General features: G+C 31.8%; 1 protein-coding gene across 7 annotated transcripts in view; it reads right to left on the bottom strand.

The window, feature by feature from the left end:
• LRP1 (LDL receptor protein 1) overlaps positions 1 to 14749 on the bottom strand; it is a 627804-nt gene that overhangs the window by 248743 nt on the left and 364312 nt on the right. For all 7 annotated transcript variants that reach the window (XM_085820318.1, XM_085820321.1, XM_085820322.1 and 4 more), the window contains 3 exons: positions 11468 to 11620; positions 4760 to 4903; positions 3119 to 3235 (listed from right to left, as the gene is read on the bottom strand). In XM_085820318.1, coding sequence (XP_085676444.1) covers positions 3119 to 3235; positions 4760 to 4903; positions 11468 to 11620 — 414 coding nt within the window. The remainder of the gene's footprint in view (positions 1 to 3118; positions 3236 to 4759; positions 4904 to 11467; positions 11621 to 14749) is intronic.

Below are 14749 nucleotides of genomic sequence, written 5' to 3'. Positions count from 1 at the left end.
TAAGAATCACATACATTTAGTTATAATAATTTACTACATCATTTTCTTTTAGGAATCTTCTCTCCCTCTTTCTTCCGAAGCAACTTTACATACATGGTATACAATTTATCGCAACTACATGCATAGGTGTCATGAAATTTAGAAAGGTCTGAGACACATGACTCTTGCATACAATATATTATGTAATAATTTATTTATTAATATAGTAAATAATATGTCTGACTCTGGTCACTGGCATGACCTCGCAATGTCTTACTGTAGTCAATTTCGATTCACTATAATCCAGTATGGGGGGAAAAAAAAAAAAAAAAAAAAAAAAAAAGAACAGTTAGGGGATAACATAGACTAGGGTTGGTAATGAACCCCTGAGGATCAGAGAAATTCTAAAAGGGGTCAATGGTGATCAAAAGGTCAAGTTAAAGTCAACAGTTGAAAATGCACTGGCAACTGATCGTCATATTACATATCCCATTATTTACAAAGAAAATTAATAATAATATTGATATTTAGTTTTTTGTTGATTTAAAGCTATATCATACAATTACGAAGAAATCACAAAAAATAAGTATAAAGGAAAAATACACTAAAATTATTTAATATATTTCAACAAACAACAATTAAAAAAATATAGAATTTCTTTTATGCAACACATGCAATTTAAAGAAGTAAAATGAAAGAACACAAGAAAACACTCCTAAAAAAAGAACACAAAACCAGAATAGAAAACATGAAACAGGTTGAGTACTTTTAAATGAAGTTATTTAAAAATTAAATTAAGCAATTTTCTGCAAAACATTAAAAAAAATCCATCAATACATCATATGTAGCCATGACAAGATGCAATTAGAATCCGTAATTTTGTTTCTGAAAACTTTTTGCAAAAGTAAAAATAACATGTTGACATACAGATTGGATGCATCACAGTGTTCCTCCACCTGTGAATTACCACACTGATCAGTTGGAAATGTGATTGGTTAGACCAGGCTACTTTTCTTTAAAGCCTTCTACAATCTAGTGCTAAAATCAGGCGAGATGCACAGCTCTGTGTTACAAGACAAAGAAATGCATTCTTATGGGTCTTTAGCAATTACAAACCTATATCATGCTGGGAATACTTTACAATCCTAACGCTGAAATTAGTAGAGATGCTTGCACTGAATTGTGATATTATGTTCAGTAATACTGCATGCTTGTTTCTTGATGATGCTTGTCATGATCATTCGATGTTTTGATGTATACATACATCAAAGCTGCTTTATATTTAATGTATTTGAGACACACCCTTAAAATCATATATTCAAACTTAATACTATAATATTTAAAAACCAACTTTACTTACATATCCAAAATATTGGATCATCATCAAGACACATCTACAAGTACCTATAAGCACTATCTCACTGAAAGTCACATAAAGGCAAAAACATGCCATCTTCAGAGCTCAGTCAGAGATGTCTATCACTATACATATGCTTCTTTAGATGAAATCATTACAGAAATAGCAGACTGCTCCATATTCTTGATTATATTACCTACCCCAATTTTTTTGGCACTTGAATGTACATGCATAAAAATGCCAAAACAAATTTAAGGAAAACAGTACATGTGAGTATATGTAGCATGTGAGTGGTACCTGAATATCACTGCTTGTGTCCACCAATGACAGATATCTACAGAAGATTCTAGAGCTGTTTCCATCCTGATAATGACAAGCTTTTACAATTTAAAGACTTTGCACTGTCATCTAATAATTACAGCTTATGATATGGGTAACAGCAGTTTAGAGGTAAAAAAAAAAGTGTGAATTTTTATATATAACAATTCCAAAAGTTTACTGCAATTAAAAGGATTCTGTAAAAGTTTTGGACTTGATTGCTGCTGAAAAACTGATGATTATCAGATGGCAAGAATCATTTCACATGATATGGATACATCCGTGTCCAAGTAACTAATAGTCAATGTCTGGTCTGAATAAACATCATCAGGACTGTGGAACATTCACTTCATCATATCAGTTTTAGAAACTGATATTGAACCAGAGCTCTCCTCAAAAAAGCATGATATAGAGTTATGGAGCTTGCCTGGATTTGAAAATTCAAAGACTGGACACAAAGAGCTTGATCTGAACCTTCCATCTGTTTAAAATAATACATAAATGGATTGTTTGGGATAGATGGAAAGATATATGTGTGGAAAAAACATTATGACTCCATGTATCCCACATTTCAACAATACATTATGAAGCTTACAGTGGCTCTGTAAAGGCTGCATGGGGTTTGTTTAGCAGGCATTCAAAGGAGCTTACATACATGAACAAATGTTTTCAACCAGTGAACATCATGCTCATATCCTTTCTGAGGAGCTATCTTCACTCATTTATGGCATTTTGATCGGTTCATATTCTTCTAACAAGACAATATGCATATATTATGATACAGCAAATTTAGGCACAGCAAATTATAATTAGCAGAACACTCAATTAAGTCTGGAGCCTTGCTAAAGTCTTGCTAAAGCCTTGTTAAAGTCATCAACATCACCAGAACTCAGTGTTATTAAACACATCTGAGATGCCTTGCAGTGACTGCAGGAGGTACAGCATTTATTGCCTATACACTACTCTTATTTAAACAATGTTATGAAAAATAAATGACAATAATAATTAAAAAAACAGACAATTTTTAGTAAAAGTTTTTGCAATTGGTATTCATAGTATAATTTTGAGCAGAATTCCAGCTTTTCAAACATATGACAGAAATAGGACTTTTTGACTGAATTAAGATATTGACTGAAATTGGCATCTGATTGAAACAGGATTTTTACTTCACATAAGAAAATAATTAGCAGCATATATTTAAGTTACAATGGTCCAAAATCATTACATTGATTTACATATACAAAAGCTTTTTACTAAATCTTTTCATTCCAGAGACATTTTTGAGTAGAAAAATAAAATTATACTTAAAAAAGGGAGGAGGAGAGGAGAAGAAGTGATAAATTTTGCATACAATTAGTATTCCCATTACAGACATGCAAATGTCTAGGAGCTGAAAAATAAGAAAGCAAATTTTTCTGCAAAATATTAGCTCACCGTGTTTCTTAATGATATAGAAATACTTACTGCAGTGATCAGTTTCATCTGATTTATCCAAGCAGTCTGGGTGGCCATCACATCTCCAAACACCGGGAATGCAATCTTGATTATTACACTGAAACTGGTCAGTGCGGCAACCATACTCTATGCAAACAAGTCAGACTATTCAGCTTATTAATATATTAAATCATTTTGTGCAAAAATGACAACATAAAACTCACATGATAAGTTTTCTTACAAGTAAAATATAAAAATAAATAAACAAATAAACAAATAAAAAACACAGCAGAAATCGGACATTTATTAATTTAGCTATTACTTTGAATCCTTTTAAGCTGCTTGCTTTAATTATTACTTTTCAATGCAATTTTCTTACTGCTCCATACACAGTACCTATTTCATATTAGTTTTATGTTTTTTACATCAATTTTATATTGTTTTATGCTACTTACAACTTAATTTCATGTTAATGATTACATCACTGCTATCAAAACTATGTCAAATTTATCAAAACTATGTCATCTATAACAGTTTTGAATCACTTGATTACTTTCTACTCCCTCGATTAAATATACTTAACCAAACAATTTTTATTCCTGCAATATCAGTACTGAAATTTTGTTCTTGCTATGCTAATTTTAGCTAGGTACCATCACGTGTTTAACTATTAATGCTTCACTTCTACCCTCTCACTTATTTCATCCTTTATTTTTTAATACATTTGTTGCAACATTTACTTCTTTTTTAAAATTTAATTACAGAATTTCTGCAAATAACTTTAATAAACTTCTTTGTTCTCTACCCCCCCCTTCCGCACACTTTCTTTCACCAGTTCTCTTTCTATGTGTGATAAAAAGTCATGGAAAAAATTAGGAAAGTTCAGCTACATCAAAGGCTCTTTATCTCTGCTGATTCAGCATCTGCTACTGTAATTATCTACATTTTAATTCACTTTCATTTTAACTAAAGAAATAAACTACTGATAACTAGCAAAATCCACCACAAGCAAGAATTGTGGCAAATTATTACAGTTTATAGGAATTTAGTGATTTTTTAGCAGTAATTCCAACCAGCATATATATAATATGGACTGATGTGTCATTGATTGCACAGCACACTGCCAGAAAGTACAATTTTTACTGTGTTGTGACACAATGATTATTTCCCCCCTCCAAATTATGCTTGAGTCTATTGGCCATTTAACTATCTATAACTGAAAATACTGCTCATCTATAACAGAGATGACTGATATTACACTTGCATGGAGAGAGAAAGGACAACACACATACAGCAAAGTTTCTTAGAAGTTAAACCCAGATCCTTCGTTTCATACTTGTACCTAGTCTTGACTAACAACCATACCATCAAGAGTCTGACCTCTTGAAAATGTATGAAATACAAAACAGGTTAAAATACTTTTTTTTATACTACTTTTTGGGTAAAATACTACATTCATTGAAAATGTGTGTAAAAAACAGCAGGTAAAATACTTTTTTTCCCACTATTTTCTCATAGGAATAAAATGAAACACCCAAATCTTTTATACAAAAGAAATATGCCTTGTAAATGTACCTTCATACAAAGTCTATAACTCCAACCTCCAAGTGTTATTACACAAGTTAAAACAGCTTATTGATTTAAAATGGCTTTTCAAAGCACTGAACTTACTGCATCCCCTTTCATCTGAGCTTACAGTTCCATTTCCTCCATCATTACAATCATCATCTCTATCACATTTCCAAGTCTTTGGAATACACAAGTCTCCTCCTTCACACTGGAATGAATTTGATGGGCAAGATGTTTCTGTAACTTCTAGAAATAAAACACAATAAAATATATCAGAATCCTATTAAAGTATCACTAGTAATAATTATGAAATTAACAAATAAATACAGATGTATGCAGCAATTCATACATACATTAAAAAAATGTAAAAAATTTCAAAAGTGAAAATTTGCCTTTACATAGATGCATTTTAGCTTGAAATTTAATAACTAATAAAATGCAAATTTAATTTTATCTTTAATTTTAAAAAATGTAGCTCAATATTTTAGTTTTAAACACATTTTCAATTTTAAAAATGAAATGCATATGAACTAATCTGTTGATTTTCTGTCCATCTTTAATTATTAAATTGTAAGGTTCTTAATTTTAAAAACATTTTCAATTTTAAAAATGCAATGCATATTAACCATTCTGTCAATTTTCTGTCCATCTTTAATTATTAAATTGTATGTACATGAAAATACCTTAAGAACACTCTTATGTCCATATGAAAGAATAAACACATACACATTACTGTATTTTTCTTTTCTTTCTCCCCCCCCCTCAGAGTTAAGAAACATGACAAACTAACTATGATCTTGACATGATTTCAAAGCACGATCTTTCAATTGCTAGTTGGATAACCAACATCCGGTAAGATTTGGATATATGTTATAATTTCTTACATTCTTCTCCACTTAAAGAATGACTAACAAGAAGCATGAAATCCAGTCAATTAAATGAGTGCTCATGATGTGACAACATTTTTAGTCAGGTGCCATTATTTATATATCTACTGCATTTTTTCAGAGCTGGGAATATAAGAAACCAACAGTACCCATGTCAGAATTTGAAGCACAGATCCTTCAGTAGCTAGATATATGTGTTAATCACTTGTAGTGCAAGAGCAGATACAGAGATTCCAATAATTCCTTACATAAATATGAGTTAAGAGGTCTTTAACCCCTTCATGACGGAATGTTGCTGAACTAAAAACCCTCTGCAGATGGGTGTGACATATATGCATCAGTCCCAAATGTTGCTGGCAGGTGGCTGATGCACTGGTGCATCACTGCTTGCATTGATCTTCTAGACAGGTGTTGCATATATGCATTCTCAAACAAACACATTCATATAGAATTTTTTTAAAGCATTAGATGGCACTCTATGTCCACTATGGTTAGCTTATTTGAACATATACATTGTTGAACTTGTGTCCGTGAAGTACTTTTTGATTCTGGTGATTCGTTTAGATGTACAAGCAGATGATATAAAGTAAACAAAACCCAGCTGACCTGCAGTTGACTTCATGTGATAAAAACATTGAACAGTTTCTGATACTTCTAAATTCCCCCCCCCCCATTGGTTTTAGGAACTCCAGTTTGTATTCAGTTTGCATCTTCTTCAGATAGCAGAAGTAAGTTTTTTGCACCGGGTAATAGAGTTAAACTAATAGCGCAATGTCTAACAAAAAGAAATTTTTAACGGAGGAAGAATATATTCAAACTGTAAAGCCCATGAGTGTCCATTTGCACTTATGAGTGACTATTTTGACACCGAAATCTCCAGATTTAAGTGAGAAAGGCAATTTTGACACCGGAATTTTCTCAAAGACTGAATTAGAAGTTTGTTTTGCTTTCACCTCACAATCCAAGCAGAACAGTGGCTATTCCATCATGAACTCGACTGTTAAGTCTTCTGAATTTACGGGAACTGCAGAAGTAAACTTAATTAAAAGTTATAAAAATGAAATTGATTTTTTTTTCAATAATCTAATCAACATAATAGTTGATGAAAAAGAAAGTAATACAGTTGATGAAAATGAAAGTAATAGTTGATGAAAAAGAAAGTAATACAGTCAAATACCAAAAATCCACTGACCTCAAATCCACGTTGCCTCTCAAAATAAAAACATTTAGTTTAAAGGTTCCAGAAACTGCAACATGGAGTACGAAATATCGAAGAAAAATACATACTGGATAATGACGTCATAATTAACAAATAATACTGAGTCATAACGGAAATACCAAATTATTGACATCATGATAAGAGTATTCCCCTCCAATCTACATCAAGGTAAAAAAGCAGACAATTAACTCTGCTTTCAAGTTTACGCCTCACGTTGTTGTACTTTTAATAAGCTTTGTTATTTCACGAGATTGTTTAGTGATGTCGTTTTTTTTTAAAATCTGCATATTTTGTGGATAAATAAGGAATATTTTAAATTTCAGAGCTTTTTAATACAATGACAGATAAGAAACGCACTCGTGATTTTACTGCTTGCAACGTTGGAAAACGTAAACACATTGCATTGATGGTAATGAAAAAAGTGGAAATTCTGCTAAAGATGAAGGAAGGTGCTACTGCTCGGTTTATAGCAGAATCGTAAGGAATTGCCGCATGGACTGTATATGATATACAGAACAATAAAGAAAAGCTGTTGAAATTTTAAAGCAACAGTTACATCAGGCGAAATCGGCAAACCTCGATGCTGTCTTGTACGAGTGGTTCCGGCAGCAGCGGAGTGATGGGGTACTTATTTCAGGACTACTCCTGAGAGAAAAGGGGAAGCAGATTCATGCTGATTTAAAAATAGAGGAGCCTAATCTAGATGAACAACATAATATAATCAGTTTATATATGTCATAATAATTTAATGCATTTAATTAATTATTGTATTAATGTATACAGTCAAAAGTCTTTAATATGGACTCGTCGGGACCTCGGCAATTCCAGATTATAGATCATCAGTTTAAATCTGGTAAAATGGCATGCAGAAATTATAAAATTAAAAAAATGAAATCGTAATTTGTGAAATAAACAGCAATTATGATCTAAAGAGTATCAAAATTTAGAAAAAAAAAAAAAAAAAAGAGCTTAATATTTATTTGTTTACTTTATTAAACATTTCTTTCAACATGTGCATGCGTAAAGCATACATTACACATAGTTGAAATTAGAAAATTGCAATCAGAAAACTATTTGATGTGTACTCGTGATATTTAGAATGGCGAGGAATTTGATTTAAATCATATCAAATACGGAATGCATCGAGATGAAATACTTCATTTAATAAGGAATTATAAGCTGAATAAAATAAAAACATCTGCCCTGAAGATAAGGATAGTGTTGACAGATAAACATTCAGTTAATTGAGCGCCATGATGCCCCCCCCCCACAGAACAGCGTGAAATTGATAAAAAAATTTCGGAATGGTTAGAGAAAGAAAAAATATGCCTTTATTCATTTTTTGCAGCAATTCCACTTTTTGTTTGATGGACATCGAAACATACTTTCGCTTTGTAGATCCTTTACATATTAGTAAATGTATATCGGAAATTCTATTTGACATAATCGAAAGTTCAAGCTTACTTTTATAAAATTGCTCTAACAGTCTACAAAAAATAATAAGCCGGATCCAATTAGAAGATTAAGGAACAATGCAATCTACAACATTAACTGAAATAGATAATTTTAGCTTAGCTTATACTGTCCGTTATATATTAAACACACATGCGTAAACGCGTTATGTGCATGCGTAAATGTATTACGCGCATGCATAAACGCTTATGTGCATGCGTGAACGCATTATGCGTTGACGAAGCTTACTTTTATAAAATTGCTCTAACAGTCTGCAAAAAATAATAAGGTGGATCCAATTAGAAGATTAAGGAACAATGCAATCTACAACATTAGCTGAAATAGATAATAATTTTAGCTTAGCTTATACCGTCCGTTATATATTAAACACACATGCGTAAACGCGTTATGCGCATGCGTAAATGTATTACGTGCATGCATAAACGCTTATGTGCATGCGTGAGCGCATTATGCGTTGACGCATGCGCAGAAAGTTTGTAGCTTTGAGGTCCGGATTAACGACTTTTGACTGTATAATACTTTAATTAAATGTATCTAAAAGGCCTTATTTATTTTGCACTTTTAGTCCGAATATTATCTTTTCTGTCCTGAAATCTGCAAAATCCTACAGTCCACACAACCTCTGGTAATGAGCGTTGTGGATTTCTGTAATTTCTATGAACAAAAGATGACTGAAAATTCATCTTCATTCAAAATCAACATACTTCTCTAGATGTGCATATACTAGATTATCGTACACTGTCTCCTTTCTGAATCATTTATATTATAATATTTGATCATATATTTTATTATTTTTAAGTATACAGTAAAAGTCCAGAAATCCACAAAGCTTGGGACCAGAGGTTGTGCGGATTTTAGGACTTTGTGGATTTCAGGACAGAAAAGATAAATCATTATATTCAGACTCAAAGTGCAAAATAAATAAGACATACTAAATACATTTAATTAAATTATTATATACATTATTGCAATAATTTATTATATGCATTAAATTATTATTACATATATAAATTGATTATATTATTCATTGAATTATATGTACATAGCATCCAGGTTTGCTGATTTCGCCTCATGCAAAGTTTTTCACTTTTGGATTCCGGTGTTAGAATCACTGTTGCTGTAAAGTTTCAGCAGCTTTTCTTTATTTTTCCATGTATCATACACAATCATGTCGCAATTCCATACAATTCTGCCATAAACTGAGGAGTGGAACCTGCCTCCATCTTTTGCGGAATTTGCACTTTTTGCATTACTGTCAACGCAACGTGTTTACGTTTTCCAACGTTGCAAGCAATAAAATCATGAGTGTGTTTCTTATCTGCAATTGTATTAAAGAGGGGTTAAATTTAAAATATTCTTAATTTATCCATAAAATATCCTGATAAGAAAAAGGCAGCACTAAATAATCTCATGAAATAACAAAGCTCAGAAAATACAACAATGTGAATCGTAAACTTGAAAGAAGAGTTGAGTGAATTATCTGCTTTTTTACCTCAATTAGAGGGGAAAAAACTTTTATCATGATGTCAATAATTTGGTATTTCCGTTATGACTCATTATTATTCAGTAATTATGACGTCATTACTCGGTAAGCATTTTTTCTTCAATATTTCGTACTCAATGTTGCGGTTTCCGTATCCTATAAACTGAATGTTATATTTTGAGAGGCAACGCGGATTTCAGGAGTTGGCGGTTTTTTGGTATTTGACTGTATTTAGATAGAGATTTAAATGAGTTTTTTACAACATTTTATCAAGATGAGTCAAATATTTTATTTTGTATTTAGGTTTTAATTAATTTTTTTTTCAGAATCTCTTGATATTCTGTATTTATGATTATATTAGTGTTAAATACCAATACAGAAAAAAATCAAAACAATTGATGAAAAAGTATTTTTGATGAATTTCTTCTAAAAGTTAGGCTTAGTGATGAGAAATATCCCATCTTGCTAGATTGTACTACTGCAACAGCTCACTGTCTCCAAGGCGAGTTACACTAAGTGGCATGCCATCTCGTAAAAGAATTAATTGTTCATGCATATATAATACACCCATCCTGAAGGGGTTAAGTGGTCTTTAAATTTCTATTAATATAAAATATATTACAAATATTTTTATTGAAAAGTAGTCTATCATTTTCTGTTTTTAAACTTCTTTCCATTTCTTTTACACTTTCCTTAGCTACAGATATTTTACACAAAATGAAAGGAAAGTGAACATTTCATACAGAAGGAAATACTTTTTTTTTAAGATGAAAAAATAATACAATATTGGCTTTTTCAAAATGAATGACCTGACTGCTTATCAGCATAATTCTATAGAGCTCACCATAAATTCACTTGATGTGCATCAAAAGTGAATTTTTGATTTTAGAATGTCATTAAGTGAAGGCACTATCTGTTTTCATAACTCTGGAAGATTTTTTTCAATACCTTTTGTGGGAAATGACAATTGTTAAAAAAATGCATCATATGGCTGCAGTTTCAGATGGTAATCGACATCAGTGAAACTGAGGCTACAGGATTATTTCATCACTTGTCAACAGAATCTGCAGGTAGTCACAAATTCCAATATGCAGGATGTTTGTATAAAGCCATGATATTGTAAATGGCAGAACTGACTTCATACTGCATTAGGGATTTTAGCCACTGGTTCTAACACTATATATCTTTCTTGCTCATGTTAAGAAGGTTATTTTTTCCCATCCTTTACTTGTAAACTTATATAATATCAAAAGCTTCTTCTACAGATGACAATACAAGATAAGCTTCAGCAAGTATTGCAAGGATTTGATTATATTGTACGGACAATGTCCATATAATCAAGATCTAATTACTGATGCCCAGATACAACACATCAGATTTCACAGAGCTCCTATTCATCTCGCATAATTCTTAACAAATTCATTTTCCCTCATAAAAACAACAAAAGTGAATGCTGGGGACCAATGGAAGATTGCATATTACTAAAGCAAGGGACATAGAATACTATTAACTTAAGATTTCTATATAAGAACTATAACTATTTTCATTTTATGTATTAGCTACTATTCTGTAAATGTAAGCTTTAAAGATAAACCCACCTGTTTCCGTATTAGTTTAATCATACAGAATAATACCAGATATCACTTACATAGGTGTAATATTACATTACACAAAACAAAATAGTAGAATTATTAATTTTGACTAAGAAAAAGCTGAAATGCAAATTTGAATAAAGATCTTCAACACACTTGTTTCGCAGTCTTTTTCATCTGACATGTCCCAACAATCATCTTGTCCATCACAAATCCATGCTGGATGAATACAAGCTACAGTATGTTCACAATTGATCAATTTTTGTAATGGATCCCAAATTAATGGATGAAGAGAACAGTCAGGTTTAGCTGCAAAAAATCAAAGCATTTTTTTTCAAATACGTAAAATAAAATTTTGAAGTCATAAAAAAATTACTAATAAAATTCAAAAAATAAAAAAAAGTAGATTGCTTGGCATTTAGTGCAGGAAAAATGTACTCATTTGTTTTTCAGTGAAAATAAAAAAAATATATAAATACTATTTAGTATTTCAAATCAGTATTTACATGAACCTCCTCAAATGTTTCAGAATGCTGCCATCTTCAAATGTACAATGATTGCTTAATTAACATATATTTGAACAGTCAATTATAACTGGCTGTAACATTTGACATTAGTGTATTGTCATCTGCACTCATATTTCATGACTTTCAACACTCAAATTCAACAATAATTTCAAAAATTGCTAATTTTCACCATACGCTTCTGGAAAACAGTGTAGTCACACATATTTTAAAGAAGATTTACATAGTCACTATAAAAAAAAAAATCCCTTACTTAAAACTTACTTACTTTACTTCCTTTACTTATTTGTTAAAAGTACTATATTAGAATCGCAATAAAGCAAAATTACACACATAATTGAAAAATTTTCTTTAACTAAACAGTTTCCTCTTCATTTTTGAATTTTCAGATTTACTTAAAGATTTTTGATGTTCTAAAACACTGGCTGTATACAAGATGCACAAAACAAACTGCTAATTTTATCAATACTGAGTATTAAACTTTGTGAAATGATAGATGGTGCATTGAGACAGATATATAAGATGAATAATTTAAACTGCCAGTTTTCTGCATCTTTATTAATACAGAAGTTCCTTTCTACAGATGCCATGGGAGAAGGTTAGAATCATTTTTGTACAATTTCTACATGCTTGTGAATAGTGAAAAGCAAAAAAATAAAAGAAGAGAAAGTAAAGGAAAAATAAACATATTAAAATAAAGGATTCTGGGGTTGAAAGTAAAAAATTAAAACAACTTTGTCTCCACTGTTTTTTTTTTTTTCCCCCTTTCAAAAAAATAAAATTGAAATAAACAAAAAAGAAAGAAAGAAAAAGAGAAGGGAGAAATAGAAAAAAGGGGGAGAGAGAGAAGAAGAAATTTTTCACAATTTTTTGCAAAACATGTCTGTTTCACATTCCATGACTAATATACCTTTCATTTTGTTACAGGACTTTTAGCCATTAATCACGATTTAAATCTTCCTAGAGTCTTCCAAAGCACAAAGTTTACAGCCTGAGAGAAAAATTGCCTCCACAGACAACCTTTTATCATACTTATCCAAATTTGTAAGAATAGAAATCAGATTTAAAGAAAAATCAGAAAAGAGTATAAAGTGAACTTTACAAAGAAAAATAATGACTATTGGGAAATTTTAAGATAATTATAAGAAAAAGCTACTATAATAAAAAAATATAAAAGCACGTAAATGTTATGTATCAAACTTGCGACTGGTGCCTTAAATCTGACCTTAAGACTGGTGATAATTATTATTAAAAATATTATATTATTGGGTTGTTCGGAAAGTAATTTCGTTTTTTCCTGTCAGAGGACTTAATTACATTTTTTCGAAACCAACTTCACACTTAAGCCGCATAACCATTATATGTCTTTGAGAGCTGATATTACAAGACTTGTGTGTGAAAAAGTTCTATTAATTCTACGCAGTAGTTTTTGGTTGGTGCACTTTTAAATATGGAGAGCAATAAGCAGCATTTTCGTCATATTTTACTTTTTTACTTCAGAAAAGGTAAAAATGCTGTCCAAGCGAGAAAAAAATTGACGGATGTGTATGGAGAAGGCGTGTTAACAGTACGCCAGTGCCAGAACTGGTTTGCAAAGTTTCGATCCAGTAGTTTTGATGTCGAAGATGCACCACTGTCTGGAAGGCTGGTCGAAGCTGACAAAGATGTGATAAAGGCATTAGTTGATGCAAATCGGCGAATAACCACACGAGAGATTGGTGAGAGGTTAAATTTGTCGAATTCGGCTGTTTATGGCCACTTGAAAGGCCTGGGCTTAACCTCGAAGCTCGATGTGTGGGTACCCCATGTCCTTACGGAGCGAAATTTGTGTTGTTGCGTTGACGTGTGTGATTCGCTCCTCAAACGTCAGGAAAATGATCCATTTTTGAAGCGGATTATTACTGGGGACGAAAAATGGGTCGTTTACAACAATGTGAAACACAAGAGGTCATGGAGCAGAAAAGATGAACTGGCTCAAAGCGTTTCAAAAGCCAACATTCACCAAAAAAAGGTGATGCTGTCCGTTTGGTGGGATTTCAAAGGAATTGTTTTTTTTTTTTTTTTTTTTTTTTTTTTTTTTTTTTTTTTTTTGAGCTTTTACCGGACAATACAACTATTAATTCGGAAGTCTATTGTCATGAGCTGGACAAACTGAATGATGCACTTAAACAGAAGAGGCCAGAATTAACCAACAGGAAGGGTGTAGTGTTCCACCAGGATAATGCGAGACCTCATACAAGTTTGGTCACTTGCCAAAAGCTTTTACAGCTTGAATGGGACATACTGCAACATCCACCATATTCTCCAGATCTGGCGCCTTCCGATTATTATTTGTTCTGGTCCCTGCAAAATGTTTTGGATGGTAAAACCTTTACCTCAAATGAAGATGTCAAAAACCACCTGAATCAGTTTTTTGCCAGCAAGGACACCAAAACTTTTATGAGTGGGGAATCATGTTACTGCCAGAAAGATGGCAAAAGGTGTTGGACCAGAATGGCCAATATATAATTTAATAAAATATTTATTCATTATACGAAAATTGTCTTTCATGTTCCCCCCAAAAAAACGAAATTACTTTCGGAACAACCCAATATATTGCGTTATATGCCGAAATTAAATGTAAGGGAGCAAATTGGTGAGTACTTAAATTTGACTGGTGACGTGATTCCAACTAAGAGGAGAGGAGAAAAAATCTGCACTTTCAGAGGCAGACTGTCCCTTTCCTTGTTTGTCAAAAATCCCACCATCATAATCTTTTCAAACCCAGACCTTCGAAAACTCTTTAGCATGTCCTGAGGTGATCCTTCAGTGTAAGGATACCTGCCTGAATGCTTTACTTCAATTAATATTTTACTTCAATTAATAATTTTACTTAGTTAACAATTTTACTTAAGTCAAATAGGATAAAACTTGC

This window comes from Stegodyphus dumicola, chromosome 7, assembly GCF_044657685.1.
Source record: "Stegodyphus dumicola isolate Sdum_Otavi_A_Nest chromosome 7, ASM4465768v1".
Lineage (NCBI taxonomy): Eukaryota > Metazoa > Arthropoda > Arachnida > Araneae > Eresidae > Stegodyphus > Stegodyphus dumicola.
Note: the sequence above shows the minus strand (reverse complement) of the source record. Positions and strands in the feature narration are given on the sequence as shown.